At 39.7% G+C, this 20416-nt stretch overlaps 1 protein-coding gene across 1 annotated transcript; it reads left to right on the forward strand.

Moving 5' to 3' along the window:
• Positions 1-995: 995 nt before the first annotated feature.
• GDPD1 (glycerophosphodiester phosphodiesterase domain containing 1) lies at positions 996-19854 on the forward strand. The gene is made up of 10 exons (XM_074594983.1): positions 996-1277; positions 5911-5953; positions 10141-10276; positions 10960-11005; positions 12352-12470; positions 13117-13206; positions 14266-14399; positions 14970-15029; positions 15898-15949; positions 16499-19854. Exons 1-10 carry the CDS (start codon positions 1142-1144, stop codon positions 16619-16621), a joined length of 939 nt encoding a protein of 312 aa, XP_074451084.1. The 5' UTR covers positions 996-1141; the 3' UTR covers positions 16622-19854.
• Positions 19855-20416: the final 562 nt, after the last annotated feature.

Genomic DNA, 20416 nt, shown 5'->3' on the forward strand with positions numbered 1-20416 from the left:
CATTGCCAGAAACTGTGCTTGCCTATATCCAGTTGCAATATTTTACTGTATTTGCATTTATAGATCAGATTTTGTTTAAGGGCTGACTTAATTTCATATTTTGGAATGACAGATCTCTTTGGAAACTAAAGCTGCTGGTAATTTGTGGCAAATGCAGAGCTGTATAAGCTTGTTCATTATAAGCAACTACAGCTTGTCAGTATAGCTTGACTTGTAGTGATTAAACAGACTTTTGGTTGCTAAAATGATGGTTTTGTCCCAGTTTGAATCTCAAATTGAGGGTTTTTGAGTAATTATACTATGCTTTCCAAAAGATGTGCTACGTGGTGTACTGAAAGGTGGCTTAAATCCTGCGAGCCTCACTCGTGGCTGTCGGTGCCAAAAAATTAGTCACAGTAAATCAATTTCTTTCTGTCAAGGTAAGATGTATTAGTGATATTGGCTGTTTGCTGAGACCTAATTTAATTTCTAGAGTATTTGTTTTTAATTAGCATGCATACAAAATTTAATTTGCCAGTTTGTTAGAATACAGTTTATTATTATACGGCATGACCAGAGCTGAGACCTGGTTTGTGTTCGGTGTCCGGCACCCCTGACCAGCTGAGTGTGGAAACACCTCCCGCTGTCTGCGAAGAGGACACCTTAGTGAATTTAGATTTACCAAGCCAAGTGAAATCAATAAAATGAAAAGCTGCTCAGAGAACAGTTGTCTCTGTGAGGTGCAGCCATGCTACAGGGCAGCGGGGAAAGCGAAATCGCTTGCAGAATTTGCTCAATAAAACAAAAAAGAGTGAGCTGTCACAGATGCATGGACGTGCAAGGGATGAGGCTGAACCCCTCTGAGGGGAGCGCGCCTTACGGCCGAGTCCCCTGAGGGGAGCTCCTCTGAGGGGAGCGCGCCTCACGGCCGAGCCCCCGGCGGGCATGGCGGGGGTCCCGCCGCGCCTGCGCGCTGTCGCCTGCTCGGCCGGGGGCGGAGGGGAGGCGGTGCGGTGCGGCTGCGCGGCCGCAGTGGCAGCGGCTCCCGCAGCGCCGCCGCCTCGCTGGGAGCCGGCTGCGGGGCGGGCCGGGCCGGGCGGGAGGTGGGACAGGACGGGCGAGGCCGGGCGGGGAGCGAGGTTTAGCCGGCGAGAGGCGCAGGATGTCGGCCACGCTGTACGTGCTCTCCACGCTGGGCGGATACGTCCTCACCTCGGCCCTTCTCCTCAAGTGTCCGGGGCTGCTCCACCGACCCAAGCGGCAGCGCTTCCGCTGCCGGCACATCTCCCACCGCGGCGGTGAGTGAGGGGGCGCCGGTCGGGGGGGTGGGGGGGGGCTCGGCTTCCCGCCCTCTCTCCCCTCACGCGGGCGAAGGCAGCGTCCTCCCGCCGCTCCCTGAGGGCTGCCGCCCTCCTTCCCTCCCTCCCCGGCTCTGGGCGCTGGGGGATCCCCTCAGCGATGCCTCTCTGCTTCCTCGGGACGCTTCTCCCCCTGAGGCCCGGGCTGGGAGGGTGCCGAGGGGCTGCCCGGCCGTGCCCGCCGTTCGCAGCCGGCTCCCTTTAAACCTTCCTCCCGCAACCTAATTTTAGGTGCCACCTGCTGACCGGTGCCTTATTTCAAAGCTGAATTAATCTCTGAACTCAAAACGCGTCAGACGAAAATCAGCTTGTTTTACGTGGGGTCGTGATGGTTCCGCTCGCAAACGTGTATATTTTGCCTTCCTAATAATTCTGCATTGTGATACCTCCCTTCCTTATGAGAGAGAGAGGCGGCTGACTGCTGCTTAGATCGGGCACAAAAGATCAGTCTGTTTGCCTGTGACTGCCTATTTGCTTTGCCTTCTGGTTTCGGCAGAAATGCCGCTTGCCGCGGCTCTGTTCTGCTCCCAGAGCTGCTGCAGACAGTTAATGGTTCGGTGCCCTGGCAAAACCCTTCTCGTTTGGACAGCCTTGTCTCCTCCACGCACCTTGCGCCAGGGCCTTGTGGGTGGGCTGGTTGCTTCTGTCTAAAATAGACAAAAGATGTTTTTAAAGTTTCTTCTACCTTTTCCAAAGCGTTGGAAGGAAAAAAAAAATACAGCAAACCGTATTTTTCCTGTTCTTTTCCCTGCTGCCAGATTCAATTAACGAAAACACTGTCAGTCAGTTTTCTAGTTAATATTTTTCCCAAAATTCCCTGGGAAATATGTCAGATGCTGAGTTTAAACCATTTTCAGTGTTGTATCTAGTGTCTGATCACGGTTCTAGCCGATGGTCCTTAACTATTACTACTGCCTTGAATTATTACAACATAAAAACTAGAGATGATCTGTTATAGCTTTTATTACTCGCACTTCCTTCATTTAGTTTATATGACAGATCAAGTTTCTTTATAACTATGGTCTTAATTATAGCATAAAATGCTGTACTTTTGGTTTGGAATGTGTATGTTAGCCGATCCCTGGTACATATGTATTTACATTCAACAAACAAAGGATCTCATTTTTGATTGTTACCTGTTTGTTTGTTAATTTGCAAGCTATTAGAAACTTGTAGATGACTTTGTTGGAACTTGGTATGATCTCCTTAATCTTCTTTTCTTCTCACTTCTTTGTAATGACCTCGGTTAAGATACACAGCCCGAAGCCTATAATGCGAGTGTTTTGGCCAGTTGCGCTAAGCACCATTAGAAAAACAGGAAAGCCTTACTCAATGGGAGGATTATTCATTAGGCGTTACGAGACAAAGTCCACAGTCTTCAAATTGTCCTGTGTCCACCTGTATACTGTGAAATACACCTACGGCAGAAGTACAACCCTTAACATCTCGTCAGCTTCTTGCTCATCAGGTACCATGAGGCCGAAGATCACTTACTCTTTACTCTCTGTAGTATTTACCTTGTAACTTCAATTCCTGTGGGACTTAAATTCTCATCAGGCTTTAGTCATGCTGTAGCTTTAGACTCAGCATCAGGTTTCCTGTTGCATTACTCCTATTAACTTTGGGGATCAAGATAACACTTAACTTGTTTGGCTTTTTCCTCTCCGAGATGAAGCCTCACATGTGAAGTTTTTTAAGTCTGTGGGTTTAGATTTTACTTCTTTCTTCATGCAAGAATTTTCTTATCTCAGTTTATAGCTCATCAGTGGAAGCATCCCTCGATTTATTTATTCACTTTTGCATAACTTTAAAATCGGTCATTTCTGAGATCGATAATTAAGTCTTGATATTCTGGGTTAGAGTCCTCTGTCCGTGCCACCTGCATGGACTGAATTGCAAGGTCTTTGAGACAGGGTAGCATGATGATTTTTCCAGAGTTACAGAATAGTTGAGATTGGAAGGGACCTCTGGAGGTCATCTTATCTGACCAAAGCAGACACAGCTAGAGGAGGTTGATCAGGATCTTGTCCAATTAGGTTTTGCATACATCCAAGGATGGAGGCTCTGCAACCTCTCCAGGCAGACTGTTCCAGAGTTTGATCATTCTTACAAAAAAAAAAAAAAGGTGTTTGTTTTTTTCATATGTTTATAAACTGAATTTCATGCATTTCCAGTTGTTCCCATTGCCTCTTGTCCTTTCCCTGGGCACCACTGAGAAGAGTCTGGCTCAGTCTTCTATACTCCTTCCCATCTGGTATTTATACACGTTGGTAAGATCCTCCCAATCCTCTCTTCTCCAGGCTAAACAATTCTAGCACCCTCAGCCTCCAGCCTCTCGTTGTATGCAAGAATCTCTCATCCCTTAATTTTCACAGCCCTTCTTTAGACTTGTCGAAGTAGATCCATGCCTGTCTTGTACTTTGGAGTCCAGAACTGGACATGGCACTCCAGATGGGGCTTCAGCAGTGCTGAGTAGATGGGAACAATCACCTCCCTTGACCTGCTGGCAAAACTCTTCCTAATGGGCTTCTTTGCTTATATTGCAGGGGAAAACCCAAAACGATAGAACTTCTAAGGGTCATCTCCTTGAGCCAGTGCTTGACATTGACTCCCTCTTGTCCCATGGCGGTGCTTTCAAAGTTAGAATGTGCAATCATGATGTTTGGTTGTCATCACCTTTTCTCACAGGAGGCTAAAGTATGCTGGGGAAGGTGATTTCTGTGCGGGAAATGCATGTAGTTCACAATGCAAATGGACAACATGTGAATCTGGAGGTGCATTTAAGTAAATAAAATGTCAGAAGCCCTTCAGTCAGGCCAGCCTTTTCATTTTTAAGAAGGGAGAATGATTTAGTACATCAAATTACTTGCTTGTCTTAGTTCCCTTTTCTGAGTGTGGTTTGTGAAAGCCACATTGCTGATTTCGAGTTCCTCTTTCAGCTGCTATCTCAACTTTTTTCTTAATTTCCCCCAAACACTACAAGTCAGGCGTTTTGTTGCCAGATGGTTTGACTTGCCATACCTACCTCCCTAACATGTGACTTGTTACATCAGTCACTTAAAGGCTTATTTCTGGAAATTTCTGCCCAGGAATGTTAGGATACTCTTGGTTTATTCACAATTTGAAGATTGACTCAGTTTTTTCCTCCTCTCTTACTGTTCAGGATGTATGGGCTGTATTATCACAGCTGATAAGTTATCTAAAGCCTCAATTTTTATTGCAGCTAACTTATAACTAATCATCCAGGTCCTATGCAGGTTTTTCCATCTGTTAGGCAATCATCAGAAGTATATGATGAGATTCTCATGCTCTCCTCTAGCCCTCAGTTACTCTGGTCACTCAGCCTGTTCCTAGTTCTGCAATCAAATTCCACAAAATATTGGCGAATGTTTAATCACAGAAGCTGCTGTGGACTTACCGTATTGAGTTATGTTAAACCGCGCAGATTTTGTCATCATGATTCTAAGTCAGTTAAGTCTCTTTCATTTTGTAAACTAAGCAATGCAAGCTACCCTGATACCAACAACTTTAAATTGATAGTTGCGCGTGCATGGAATTGCGTTGCTTTAATTAAGTAATTAAACACAGACTTAGGTAAGTATGTACTGGTAAGGTCTGGTTAATAGGCAAGGCCTTAGTTGAAGCTTTTATAATTGTTGTTTACAAAGTCTGTCATTCATCACTGTCAAAGAGTACTTAAAATTTGCATAGATATCCTCATCAGTACGTGTATCTTCCTGAAGTTGTTTTGTTTTTCAGTGTATAACAGTGCATATTTTCTGAAGGAGAGAGAAGGCACAACCTTTACAGTCCCTAACCAGGCTGATTTTCAAAGATTTTTATGTAGAGAATGGTGGTTTAAGAGTTGCAGAGTTTACTCCTGCCTGAGAGGAAAATTTAATTTGCTTGTCCTTTCATTTCTTAGCTGGGGTTGATGCGTGTTTCGTTCCTTGTGTATGAGACCTCCCTTTGCCAGCAGCGGAAACCTTTATTGACAGATCTGTGCTGTTTCGGGGAGTATCCTTGCACTGAAAAAAGAGGTTGTCACCTCTTTGAGCATCAACTGGGTTATGCGTTTAGGGAATATCAGCTTTAGTGCTTTTTTTCTTGATTGGTGTCATCCTCCCCCCTCCCCGTCCCCCCAGTTACCTTTGCTCTTGCTACTCCTCCCACTAATTCTGAAGAAGACTTTTTGCATGTACTGTCCTGTGCCTGTGGAGCATATTGTCATAGCCAAATACAATGCCTTTAAGGAAAAACAGGGCTCCCAAACTCCAGTAAAATACACACTTTGTTTTGTATATTCAAAGCATTATACAAATCCAAGATAACAGTCTTCTTTTTTTCTTTTTAATTGTTTTACCTTGAGAAAGTTCTGTCTCTTGGGTCTCCCTAGTAGGTTAGCGGCAACAGGGATTTCTGACTCTAGCTTCATACTCATTCCTCCAAATATTTCCTCCAAATATGTAATTTTTTTAATCCTTTTTAACATTTATTTATTTATTTCCACTGGAATTGAGGGGAGGAAAAGGATTTTGTACATTATTTTTAGCTTTTTTTGTTATTTTTGTAGGTGCTGGAGAGAACCTGGAAAACACAATGGCAGCCTTTCACCAGTGAGTACAAATGGAACTAACAATGCCTAAAGCAGCGGTTTTCTCATTGTCTTCAGTGAGTGAAGCAATCAAGAAAGATAGGACTTCCATCAGTTCTTTGGGGTACAGTGGCCTATTTCTGAAAGTCATCTCTCCTTTGGATGACTTCTGTGGATTGCTAAACATGACTCCAATTTAAACAAGGAGGAACTGGGATACTACAAACTATGATTTGCACACAATGACACGGTGGACTGGCAATTGGAAATAAAACTCCCGTGACCCGATTCCTCCTCTGCTAGCTAATAAAACATGAAACAATACTGCTTCCATGTTTAATGGTGATTGCTTCCCTTAATTTATTTATCACTATAAAGCTATTTTTCAAAGCTAATATCATACACTTTTTTCTAGATACATTGTTGTTTCTCAGAAGTATTTCAGATCATAGCCTAAGTGCTAGTATACAAAGCTGGATTTGAGCAAGTCTGAATCTGTTGACTGCTATTATGGCTGTAAGCAATTCTCTTAGATATTCCACAGTTTCACAGTATTCAGATCCCGCCTCTATATAGAAATTTAATAATTTGTCTCCTAGAATTATTGTGACTGAAATCCTAATGTTAACTGACTTTTAATACACCATCTGTAAAGCTATTAAAAATGTTTGTGTTATGTTTTTTCCCTTCATACACATAATTCATTTGCCCGGTGTGTGAAAGCCTCTTACCTAGGGGTTTAAAATTGAGTTGGTACTGGAAAGCCTTTTAAGCCTCCAGCATTTAAGTAGTGAATTCTAACAAGGTTCTCAAAGGCATTTGAAAAAGAAGCATATGTAAACCTCCAGCTGCCAATGAGCAGTGACCAAATTATGCAGGCTTCTCTTTGTTTTGTTTGGGTTTTTTAATTTGCTTTGTGCTAAGTAGCCTCATCAGTTTGCACATTTCCTTGCAGGCTGAGGAGCGCCAGCTTTCCCAACCAAACAGTGCTATTGAAAGTACTGCAGTATTTTCTGTCTCCATGGAAGCTTAGCATACTTTTGTGGTTTTTTTTCCTGCTGGCCTGCCTTTTTTTCAAGTCTGTTACCACAGTTTCTGGGAAGTGCTTCTTTTTTTTTTAACCATTTCTTAATTCTCATTTAGTATCATACTGGTTTTATATGTATAGGGCTCTTAGAAAGTTATGCCGTAACCTATTTTTATTTCCAGAAGTAAGCTGTAGTACTTATAATAAGGACTGTGCTAGGAGTCAAATCGTGTTTTGTGATAATTCAGACATTTGTCTGTTTCTCTTCTGACCATTTTAATTATTTTATGACTATAGCGTAACAAATGTGCTGAGGTCCACTTTTTGAACTCATGTCAACTGCCAGTAGCAAAGTTCAGTTACTTGTTTTGAGATCGTCTTGGCTGAATAATAGAGGCATATTACTTCTGCAGAAAGCAGAGTCAGAGCGACTCCCTTGTGTTAGGCAGTAGAAAGCGTTCTGGCTTCCTCAGTGGAGGGATAAAGGCTTTGTCCTTCCCATTCGCTCATTCCCATCTCCACTGGTAAGCAAGCAAAGGGAGTTGGGTAGAAAATTGGTGATCTGCATGGTGAAAAATTATCTGGATTGGCTCAGACGGCTGGTATGAATTAATCAATTTATAACCCATCAGATTTTGCATGAAGCCAAATAGGGCGCGCCTGCAAGAACTGTTTTTGCAGGTTTGGACAAGCAGGCGTATCTGACCATTGATGTAATTGAATCCAAAAGAGATTGCTTGTCTGCAGCGTAAGACCCACCCGCTGGGCTTTTTGCCTTGTTGACGGTAACCTAAGTGTTGACAAGCAGATAGTTTTATTTATGCTTTAACAGTGATTGGTGAATGTTTAATACTGTTGCATGATAATGAAGAAATTAGTATCATAATACATAAACAAAGTGTATGGGGGGAGGAGGCCTTATTGGTAATTTCAAGTTCTATACTAGCTTAATCTACAAATATTCTGGAAAGCAATTATAACCTTTTTGTACCAAAGACAGTGGTTTTTTGGTTTTGCATGGTAAAATGTCTAATAGATTTTTTGGGGCTGTAGTCATGTTACACTGTATTACATGATTCTGTGGTGGTTTTAGATTTTAAAATAACTGATTTTAAGTTAAAAGAGGCACTTGTGATGTCTTAAAGTACTTGGGGATCTGGCATAAAAGATGTCGTAAGAATTTAATTACCAGTTTAATAGCCCCTAATACAGCCATGTACTTTAGCATTGTCTTGACAGGAAGCTGCTAAATAAACTCTCCAAGTAATTTCTCATTGTATTTCCTTTTCTTTTATGAACATACTTTGTTTAGAGAGAAAGCTTTAAACACTGTAGTTACCATAATAAAAGTATGTGATCAACTTAGAATTTATAAACTCTAAATATTGTGCTACATTAGGCCTTGCGTAATGGAATTTAGTTTCCAAGGTGAGGCTTTTCTTATGTATTTCCTGGTGTGTCATTTTACTTGAAAACAGTTGGAGTTAAACACAAGCAGAGCTCTATCAGCCTAATTTGCAAATGTGAGCCTGCTTCACAACTTGAGTTTTGGAGCAGTTGGATCTGAATCCAACATATACTTCTGAATCTGGAGAACATCTGGAGTCTTCTCTGGAGTGATGTAGATTTGATGTGTTACTACAGAGCTGCAGAAAAAACCTGATTTCCAGCTGAAAAAACTCAGCTCTTTAAGGAAGCTTATTTAGCAGCAAGCTGTTAGTAAGAGCCTGGCAGGTTCTCAAATTTGTTAACAAGGCAAGTTGTTGTTCTCCTTTTTCTGTGCAGCATCAGTCCTGAATTTCTTAAGCAGTAATATTTGTGATACATTATGCTGGTTAAATGATAATACGTGGTACTAGATGGAACGTCTTCTACAGATTTGGCAAATCTCCTGTAGCATATTTGGAGATGCTTTTCCTCAGGAGGGAAAATTACCCAGAACAGGCTGTGTATCTTCCATGTGTAATAGGATTTTGTTCCTCTCCTAATTCTTAATTGGTGGCACTGGAAAACAGTTAAGAAATTGGTTTTAATTTGACAACCCCCTTCTTGACCATTATCCCAGCTGGACCAGAAATTGTGTTAAACACTTATGGGAGTATGTTCTTTTGTTTTGATTTGTTATTGCCTTTGTGAATGTTTACGGCATGTCTGTACTTCAGCAGTCAATAAAGCACTTTTCTTAAGGAAAAGGCTGCTACTGAAGTCGCAGAGCTTTGTGTCCGGTATAGACTGTACTCACAGATCTTCTAGTTTTTTTTGTAGGTGGATAAAAAGAACAGTGCAGTGTTTTGCTTCAGTTCAGGCTTCACGCTGGGACTTCTAGCTGTCTGCTGGAATGATACCTTCTGAGCATCTTTCCTAGTGAAATGGGCAATTCAGTTCTTGTTGGAGTAAAGCTTAGTTTTTGTGGTTTGGTTTGAGGTTTCTTGTCTCATTTTGCATCAGTATTAATCCTACTTTCTGCTTTCTTTTACTATTCCTCCTGTGAGCTAAGCTTCTACAGAGTGGATTTAGGATTGCATTAGAACTTTTCAAAGCAGCAGATTGGAACAGGAATAGCTATTTTTCTTTGAAAAATATGACTGGGTGTTTTAGTGGTTTATTTTTTTAAAATTAAAATTTTTTCATTAAAATAATTTTTTTAGGTGTAGTTTTGCTAGCCAAAAGCCTGAAAGCCCCAATGCTAATTTCCTGATTGATCCATTCCTGAATAACTTAAATCAAATTCAAAAGGGCTCTGTCATTTGTTGTTTATGCTTACCACAAAATTGATTACTTTTTTCAAAAGAGCTCGCTTCTTCCAGTGGTAAATGTGCTGATACTCATAAACATCATGCTCAAAATTCTGAAACAATACTTTAGAAGTGGGTTTCTCAATCCTGAGGTGGTAGGCTGCAGTCAGCGGGTGTGCTGCTTGATTTGTATGGCAGACGGAGCCAAAGCTCCTGAGTTCAAATCCCATCTCTGATTTGTGATATGCTGTTTATTCTTGCATCAGCTTTCCCACTGCAACAGACTTACTTGCTTCTCGCTTTGCAGCAAGATTGTGAGGATTCATTGCATCGTAAAGCATCTAAAGTACCCCCACTGAGATTAGTTTAATTGAATAACATGTATGTGTTAGGTTTGGACCTGTATGAAATACATGTGTGGTTGAAGGCAGACTTCTTTGCTTGCAGTGCGGTTAATATAGGAACAGACATGTTGGAGCTAGATTGTCACCTGACGAAAGATGAGCAAGTGGTTGTGTCCCATGATGAGAACCTGAAGAGATCAACAGGAATTGATGTCAACATATCCGACCTCAAATACTCTGTAAGTTGAAGAATAAATGTTAGTGCTAGATGATGTTTAAAAATGTGTTTGTAGAGTGGCTGGGGTGGGCAGGAAGGGGGTGTGTGTGTGTGCATGTCTAGTATCCAAAATCTAAGGAAGGGATTCATCTTGTCTTACTGAAAAAAGAAAGTTAACTAGGCTCCCTGTGTAGTCAAAGGAGAAAAACCGGCACATTTCCAGAGGGTGATTAACCAATCCAGTAGTAGGTTGGATGAAAAGCTTTCTGGAGGTGGGCCTGTGTTGCCATACTGGTGACAAAGGAAGCTTCGTCAACAAGCTCCTTCTTGTATGACCGGCTTTTTAATGGGAAAACCGGTAGATGAATCCCACCCGCATTGACAGTTTTAAAAGCCTGGTTTACAGAACTGTCTTTCCATCTGGTATTTAAGTGGAATTCTCAGAATTTTCAGACAGGCATCTGGAAACATTTTGCTTTACTCAGCTACAGGTAACACAAGTCTAAGAATGCCAAATAGTTCAAGTAATAATGAATACGATGCTTCTAAGTCACATTTTGTGCAAGAAGGTTTAAAAAAAATATGATTTTTGTCTTCAAAGATAATTTACATGGCTTATGAATTATATTTTTTTGTCTTTTTCGAGAAAAGTCGTGATTATGTCTCTGCATTTGAGTTAGCGTTCCATTTCCCTTTATTTTTAAGGAACTTCCACCATATCTCTGCAAGTTGGATGTCACATTCCAGAAAGGTAAGGTTTTGTCTTTTGCTGTTTCAATTTACAGTAACTAATTTTCCATTATTGTAGTGTGGCAATTTTTTATTTTGACAAAGAGTAGAAAAGTGGAGTTGCTTCTGCCAATATCATGATAAGAGAAGTTTTAAAAGGAAAATAGAATTCTAGCTTTAGAAGCCAAAATATGGGTTTTTTACATACCAGTTGGCAGTGACTAAGTTTAAGATGTAAGGTATCTTTCCCAGGTAAACATTGCCATTGTTTCCTTGTCTGCTTCTTGCAGCTGCTACTTTCCAGTTCCCTTGTGAGATCTTCAGAAGGTGCTGATTGAAAATTTGGTGTTCCAAAAACAAAGAGAAGGCAGAGGAGAGTTTCTTTACAAGTCAGAAGCCGTTGTGCTGGTGTACTTGGCTTGAAGTACTACAAGGTGTCAGATAATATAGACATTTTCAGATGGGTGAATGGAAAGAGTAGTAGTTACTGCATGTATGACTTAAAGTTCAGTACCAATATTGCTGCAAGAGAGGAAAGCCTAGAAAAAGACTAACCTGTTTACTTGTGAAAGCTGTGGTTTATGGGACTGTGATTTGCATAACGCATACTAAGAGCTCTTCTACCTGGAAAAGGCTACTGGAGATTATATCAGGTGTGTTTGCTCGAGGGGCTTTGTGGTTATCTTGTGTAGCCTTTCCATATTTGAACTGCCCAGCAAGCAAACGTTGTGTTAAATTTTTCTTTTCAGAATTGCAAAATACTTAAAATGCATCGAGAGGAGGTCCATGACGTGTTATTTTCACACGTATATATCCTTTGCTTATGTACAATAATACAAATTTTGTTTATGTACAATAATACAAAGAGATGGCAAGAGCCTTCAGTTAATTCCTTAGAGCCACAAGCAGTTTCAGACAATAAAATTTGGGGAGTTTGCTTTATGTTCCCTTTACTCATTATGCTTCTCCAGTAAATCTTCCTAGAAGGAAAAGGTTTTCTCATTTGGTTTCATTTCATATTAATCTCATCGCAGTTGGTATGTGGTAACTGAGCCTGTGTTTGCTATTTTGGGATTTTAACGATGCCTGCACTCCTACTGTTGCTAAATAACGTCTGAATTTATGAAGTTGAAAGCAAAACGTGCAATATGCTTAGGGCATTTTCATTATGGAAGTGAGCTTGTCATAATTAATTACAACTATCCGAATTAAGCAATTTTTACTTTTTTTTTTATTATTTTCAGTTAAAAAAATTGCTAATTCTGGGAATTATATATTCTTTTCAATTTTAAGGTAACAAGTGCTCTGACATCTCACTGCAGTTTATTAAAAATGGTCACAGCAGTGTCAGTGTTCTTGTTTCCCCAGAATGTCACTGCGAGGGAAAAGACAACCGTATTCCACTCCTGAAAGAGGTGTTTGAGGCATTTCCACAAACTCCTGTCAACATTGACATCAAAGTGAACAACAACGTGTTGATCAAAAAGGTACATGAAAATCTGTGCTGAGCTGAGACTGAATGTCACGTAGTGATGTTGAAATTCCAAAAGAAAAGTTTCTTGGAGTTGCTATCAGTCTGTGACACTAAAATATGTGTTCTTGGACCGCTTCATCCGTCACGTGTTAGATCTTGCTCCATGTATGAGGTAATACAGAAGACAGAGAAATGATCTTGTCAAGATATACAGCAAACAGCTCTTTACTGACCCTTCGTCTTGACATGAAACTGATGCTACGCTGCTAGAGACATGTTTGGTTTGTACTTCATATGAAGGGTCTTCTTACAGACTGTTGCCTACCAAAGCAGCATAAAAACATGATATCAGCATAAGTGTTCATCACAGACCAGGAAATCTGCTTTCCATCTGATACTATTTTGCCATTTAGTTTTCTTAATTTATGTAGAGTTTTTGTAGGTATAATGGTCTTTCCTTTTATCTGTTGACCCAAACACCTGATTCTTCTCAGTCAAAGCAGCACAAGCACAGCACAAGTTGTGAGACCGTATAGAAGAACTATCTTCTCTCTAACAGCTAGTAATCTCCACTAGTTGAATAGTGGAGTTCCAGTTATATAATGCTGCACATAATTTTCAATGAATACATGATAGTGTTCTGCTTTTTTATATTGCAGGTTTCAGAGCTGGTGAGTCAGTATAAGCGAGAGCATTTGACAGTATGGGGGAATGCAAATTATGAGGTTGTATCAAAGTGTCTTAAGGAGGTAAGAATGGGTCCAAGCTAAGCTTTGTTCTTGCCTGCTTGCTACTGTGTGGCGACAAAATTTACAGAAAAGCATCCTGTAAATCAAGATCTGGTCAGCTCTGCCAGACTGTCAGATGTGATGGGAAATTTTGCACTTAGATTGTATTCTGCTTACTGCACTGTTACAGTAAAACAAGCACAGTTAACCCCCATGTACTCTACAATAAAATACTTGAGGAACTAACCTTCATCATGCTTTATTCTTGTTCTATAAAATATAAGGTGTTATGATTGTATGCCAGGAACTCTTAGAGCCTGTTTTGCGCATCATTCATGTGGTACAAAAGCAATTTTTCTAAGGATTGCTTATTGTGTGTTTCTTTTTATGAAAATAATGGATATGGCCACTAGTTGACACACACTTATATTAATATAAAGCTATTTTACAGCTATAGATTCTATTCCTTTTTGTGCTGAGGAATTGTACAATTTAGAATTAAATGAAAATTGTGCTTAGGCCGAAGGAGTTACGCACCTGAGTGAAACTGATCTAGGTGAGAGTACAGATACTGTTCGGATTTATCTGTGTAGGACAATGCACTGTTTCCTACCTGAACAGCAGTTACATTTGTTCATTTTCGCAGCTTCAATGCCCGAATATTTTGGTGCATAAACAGCATCTTCAAAAATATGTTGTGAAGTGAGTTCACGTGATAGCAAACTGTAACAAATCCTGTGCTAAAGCACAGCTTGTTCTTTGCAGTAATACTAGTCTAAGAGAAAATGCTGCATAGTGTGATGCAGTCTGGAAAGATGATGAAGGCAGGTAACAAAAGCATTACTGTGACTAATGAAACTTTACCTTTTCAGGTCCCAATGCCCCTTAAACTTTTGCTTGGATTACAAGCTACCAGAAAGAGTAATTTAAATTCAGTGCAGGCATATAATGAAGAGTTGGCAGCCTAATCTTTAGGTGCAAGTGCTAAACTTTAAACATGCATTGATGAGTAAATTTAATTGCGACAGTCTCAATAATCTACCAAGATAATTTAGAGTCTGTCTTTCCTGGTTCCTGCAGAATGCTGACATTCCCATCATCTTCTGTTTGCAACGTGTCCTCCTGCTCCTTGGCCTGTTCTATACCGGTCTGCTGCCATTCATTCCTTTCAAGGAAGAATTCTTGGAAATTCCCATGCCTTCAATCATCCTCAAGTGAGTGAGAGCCCATCAGTGGGTGCTGCGCTGCAATGGTAGCAAAGCAAGTGAATGATAATGCCAGCTTGAGCATGGTTTAGTTGCTATCCTTGGGCTGAGGATACTGTTTTGTTAGTTTAGGCACTTCTGTATATTCCTAAGAGAAAGCTGTGCAGATCTGCTCCTCTGTGTTTAACCTGTCTCTAGCAGTTCTGAGTTACTCAGTTGTTACTGCCTGTGTATATCAATGTTTCCTGTTTACAGTGTCTCCTGTAAATACTGTCTTCATGCAGCTGCCTTTGCAATGTAGCTTGTGCCGATGCCGTTGAGATAGTAACATGTAGCACTGTTGTACAAATAACTAAATCTTGCCCTTTCCTCCCTCTTTCTTGAGGGAGGTCTCTGCTGCTTCTCTTAAATGTAGCACGTTTCTCTTGTGTAACCCAATTCTAAGTCACAGTCTTAGTGAAATTACTGCACTAATTTGAGAAACTGCAAGATTAATTCTTCAAGTTCCATTTGCAGGAACATCTCAAGTAACATTTTAATCTCTGCTCTGGTAATTTTTTGTTTCCTCTTCCTCAACAGGCTGAAAGAACCTCAGAAGATTACAAGAAGCCAGAAATTTATTATCTGGCTAGCTGATACGTAAGATTTTAATATTATTAAATTTTTATTTATATTTTGCCTATATATAACAATTGGCTCAAGCAACTAAGACTAGGTATTGCTATAGCTACTTATTATGCTGTAATTTTTTTCAGTTCCCTCTAGCTCTTTTATCTCCGCAGCATAAATCATATTCAAACCTTATGTAGGTGTTCCTGTATGCTTTTATTTTTCATACACTGAAACATACTGAGGTGCAGTAACAGTGGGCATTATTCCAATTTAGTCTATTTAGTTTCTGTCGTTAAGTGTGTTCTGTTAATTAGCATGCAAGTAGATTCAGAATGCAGCTTTCTCGTTTCATGGGATTGTGACTGTTTCATAATGTTGTCAGAGGAGATACTGTTTGGCATATATGGAACACACTGCTTTTTAAGAGTATCTGTGCTTCAGAGGCAACTTAGTCATAGGCTTTCAGAGGTTGAACGTGATTGCTGTGTCTTCTGGCTCTTGCTTTTGTGCCTGACATCTGTTAGTTTGATTTCTTGAGTGGCCAGTAGAGTTTTCATGTCTTCTGGTGTGAAGGATAAAATCTCTTCTGAAAGCAAAGGGATTGATTCATTGGACATGGTACAGGTACCTGTGCGGTGAAGGAGGAGTCGGCTGGATTTGATCTTTAGAAGAGTTGATACAAATATCCACCGCTAATACAAATTTCTGAGTATCTGTGTTAACCAGTCTTGAGTTGCTTGAACTAAAAGGTTTTTATAATTAGGTTTCTAATCACTTTCTTGTGGAAAAAAAAAAAGAATCTAAATGCTCTATGGAAAACTTAGTATAGAACATCAACACTGAAAATTTAATGTATACTTCAAGTTCCTAAATAATATTGTTCTCCTTTCTGCAGCTTGCTAATGCGGAAAGCACTTTTTGACCACCTCACTGCTCGGGGCATTCAGGTACAGCGTGGCAAAGCTAAAGTAAATGTACCTTTAACCTAGTGAGGATTTGAACCAGCCAGATATGGCCTTAAGATGGATTCATGTTCTCCACAACATCATCTATCATGTTGCTAGCTTATGCTGTTATATTTGCAGTTCTGTAGTTGCTAAGGAAGAATTGTATACCTGGAAAAAACTCTTTTACTTTAAATCCCTTTAAGATTTTTTTTTTTCCCCTCACTTCAAACTTAAGCCTACAAAATCTGCTAAACTGCTTAGCTGTTTTGGGCTTTTCACAAAGTAATATTTTAATTTCTGGAAATACCTGAAGTCTCAGGTAATGAAATGGAGTTGGAGTCACCTCTAGAAAATGCCCCCTTTTGGAGGGCGAGGAGGAAGAAGTTGCGTATGTTTGTGTGCAGGTCTTTGGCATCAGAGTGTAATCATTTATCATTTTAAATATATGCGGCATAATCTCTCTCGCATGAACAAATTTAGGTCAAAAGTCACCTTGCTTAAAAATCTGAGTATTTCCTGTAATAATTGTCTTTCTATCTCATCTTACAGGTGTATATTTGGGTACTGAATGAAGAACAAGAATACAAGAGGGCATTTGATCTGGGAGCAACTGGAGTGATGACAGACTATCCAACAAAACTTAAGGAGTTTTTACACAATTATCCAGCGTAAAGGAAGAAACCCAAGGAAGTTCTTGCAGAATAGCTTGCGAGCCAAGGATTTTCTTCATAAAAAAAAGTTAAGAAAAAGAGAGCAGCATACACAGATCATTCTTTGAAAGATGTAATTCAATGATCTCTTACCTTGTTGTCAAGTTGCTACCTAATGTAAAGGTTGTCTATTTATTTTAAAACTTTAATTACATAGTTTACATTTGTAAATAGCTCATTTAGCAACGGCGCACTTCACAAGTAGCAATGACTAGAAAGGAAGTTGCTGGATAGGATACCTGTAGATAACAAGCGTTATTTTACTTGTCACAAGTGTTCCTAAGCAGATGTCAAGACATGTCAGTTATTCCAGTTGTACTCTAGTGGGCAGAAACTAAAGAATTTTTGAAAGGGTACCCTGTGTGTATGCATTTCTTGTGTTGCTTTCAGTTTTCAGATAACTTGTAGGACAAAAAAGAAAAGCAAGGCACAGGAGAAATAGAAAGCAGAATCTGTGGCTAGCCAGATAGTTTAGCCTGTGAAGTGTAGTCAATAAAGGCGGTCACGTTTTTATCAAATTAACTCACTTGGTCAGTATAGATTTACTCCGTTACTCCAATGATAAGAATGTTGAGCTTGAGTTGCAACTGTATTTAGACCCCTTTCTGATGTGATGGCAATACTGTGACTTAGTGGTCAAGGCCTAAATACAGCATTTAAGCCAGGTTCTGGGTTTGACACTGAGTTCCACTGCAAGGGTCTAGGTTTGCCTCTGGTTCTGACCTGCCTATCAGGCCAGCATGGCACAGCAGTAGCTAGCTTTCCAGAAAGGAAGATTGCACTTTCTGCAGATTACACTTCCTTTGAAATAGTCTTTTCACAAAGGAAGCCAATGTTTTTGCACATTTCTAGTTCTAACATCTGTTGGCTTGGTGAATGGAAAGTTGTTTTTAGGGTGAGGGACCAAAAAAGATTAAATTTGGTCAGGGGTTTCAGGAACAAATTAAAATGTTCGTATTAAATGGATTCACCCGAAGCAGATTTATACGCGTACTTCTAAAAGGAGCAAATGTCAGTCTAGGATGTGTGTAAATTTTAGTCTTTCCTCTCCACAAAAGTATATTCAATATTCATTAAGTTTATGTGCATGGACATGGAAGTAACTTTACCGGCAAAAGCCAGGAAACCCCAAGTGTGGCATGGGGTCAGATAAGAATGTATTTCTGGAAGCTCACATGCTGTTCTGTCATTGTGAACAGGTGTTACATGTGTGTCAAACAGATTTGAGCCTGCAGTGCCTGTGTGCTTTGGTGTTGTCACGTTAGTGGTATGGGGTTTTCAGAAGGAATTTGATTACTGTAGCTCAATTATACACAATGACATGTATAAAGCTCAGTCATCTAATCATCAGCTACTGCTGTAACAAAACTATTGTTTAGTGATAGTATTTACTTCTTTAAGGAACTTTATGTGAAAATCATAAATCTTAATAATAAATATAGTAGCCAGATGCAAGAGTATATGTACTGCAAGGTATACTCACTGCTACAAAAACTTGTAAGTAATTTTTTTTCCCTTGCTAGCTCAGATTTGGAAGGGCTCTTGTGTCACTCCATTGGCTGCTGTGCCATACTTCTAATTGCAGAGCATCTTTGCTATTTCATTATGTCTGTCAGTAGGCTGTCAGCGTTATAATGTCAAGTCCGTCTGGATGGATAATATTCATTTGTGCATCGTAATTCCTTTCTGAGGAATATTTCCACGTGGATGAAGTGGAAGAAACTACTGCATTTACTCTTTAAGTGAACATGTGATGATGGTAGCAAATGAGTTAATGGTGTCCTTCCAAATATCTGCCTGGTTAAGATGGCTGTAAATTCAATTTCCTCTTAATCAGGCTTGTTGCTTGTTGAATGGAAGAGAGGGAAATGTAACTTCCTAACTGTTCATAGGAAAAAGGATGAAGATATTTATTATGTCCTAAGCTTCTTGTTTCCCTTTTAGACCAGATAACTGCTAATAATTAGGCTATTCATAGTTCTGCCTGCTTTCCAGTAGTCACAAAATAGTTATAGAATAGGCTCCAGATGCAGCTCAGTAGGTAAATGAAAAACTTTCACCCTTTCTGTCTTAATTTGGTTTACTAGCCAGTGTGTAGCTCCAGACAGTTTTTATGCAGTGTGGTTTTCTTCAACTCAATTTTATTGCTATTGAATTTCCAACACGGACACCAATATTAAGATGCAAATATAATTCTGGTTTTAGACAATACTACCAAATAGCACTTATACATTAAGACTTTTAGGCTATGAAAAGCTAAGCTTTAAAATACCAGTCTTGATTTCTGGACTTGATCTCTCAAGAGACAGATGATTACTCAGTTTCTCTCTCAAGTTTCCTTCATCCCTGCATAAATAAGCTATTTTGCTTTATTCTGTATTGAGTGACAAAGCACAGTTATTGAAATGACAAATTTAATTTTTTAATTTCATTTTAATCTTTTTCCTCTTTCTCTCTAGCAGTGGTGTCGGAAACTTCTGCTTTCAAAGATGCTCAATGCATTTTTAAACCACTCGTGTTCCTACGTCTGATGTAGCTTTTGACTGTGCTGTTTATACATGACCTCTCTTTGATAAGTCTGTCTGAAATTTGAGTCAAGTTATATGGGAGGGATGGGGTTCAGAGCTGGAAAAGCCGCTGAATTTGTTCAGTCACCCATTTGGGCTTTAGTACAAGAGCTAAAGTTCGATGTTTTGAGACAGGTAGTGTTGCATGGATGAGGCCGTGAATCGGAGCACCAATGCACAGGGCTTAGGCCATGATAACTGTTTGTAACAAAATAACATGGAATTGAGGTAACTGTAGAATGTTTGTTTTATCAAATCACTGTTTTGAATATTCCAGAACTTGCTGTGTGATTTTTAAACCACTTGTACAGAAAAGCATTTGTTGAGCATTTGCACAGCTGTCCAGGAGGATGTTCAGTTAATCTCTCTCTCCAAGGTGAGATTCTTTTCAGGTACTTTTAGCTCTAAGTATTGTTTAACACTTACTGTGTTCTCGACCCAATTGCAAAATATTTTATGTATGAAGGATGCTGCATGTATTTCATGCACTTTTAATTTGCAGGAAGTCTTGTGGACCTCTCCAGCTCCAAGTCTATGAAGTGATTTTTCTTTTCTTGTAAAGAAAGATTGATGCTCTTGAAATGTGACACATTAAAACATCTTTGCTCATAAAAGATCTAAAACTAAATGCTTATTAATTGTGATTTCTTTGCCTAAAAGTATAATTTCTGAGACTACGATATTATATTTATAGTGTAGTAAAAATTGAGCTTTTGATGGTAGTCTTTTTATGTGGATAGGGTTGCTGAAAAGAAGGGTGTATCTTACATACTCTGAACTTTAAATTAATTTTTGGCAATGATATTGGTTTTTTCATATAGTAATCATAGCATCTGCAATTACGTGCAGCTAATGAAGCCTGCAGAGGACTTCAGCCTGCCTTCTCCATGTGCAGATGAACTTTTAAGTAAAACTTTTGAAGTCAATTCCAGTTTGAGTTTTCTATAATTTATTTTAAGACAGAAACAGTAGTAGATAAACGTGATCAGAAGTGGTCCCGTATACGATGCCAGAAAACAGTGCAGAGAATTCTGCTGGTTCAGCAACGCAGTATGTGCTGTCCCTCCATTGCTTCCAAAGGTCTGTCTGCAGAACAGGCATCGCTTGCTTCAAAGTAAGCAGCTTGTCTGTGCCCCTGAAAATTAAAACATTCAACATTTAAGAGAGGAGGAGAGCGGGAAGTTGTACAA

Source organism: Larus michahellis, chromosome 7, assembly GCF_964199755.1.
Source record: "Larus michahellis chromosome 7, bLarMic1.1, whole genome shotgun sequence".
Classification (NCBI taxonomy): domain Eukaryota; kingdom Metazoa; phylum Chordata; class Aves; order Charadriiformes; family Laridae; genus Larus; species Larus michahellis.

Coding starts and splice junctions, on each gene's coding strand:
- GDPD1 (XM_074594983.1), top strand. CDS start 1,142: ATGTCGGCCACGCTGTACGTGCTCTCCACGCTGGGCGGATACGTCCTC. Junction 10,277..10,959: donor TATCCGACCTCAAATACTCT/GTAAGTTGAAGA, acceptor TTTATTTTTAAG/GAACTTCCACCATATCTCTG. Junction 14,400..14,969: donor ATGCCTTCAATCATCCTCAA/GTGAGTGAGAGC, acceptor CTTCCTCAACAG/GCTGAAAGAACCTCAGAAGA.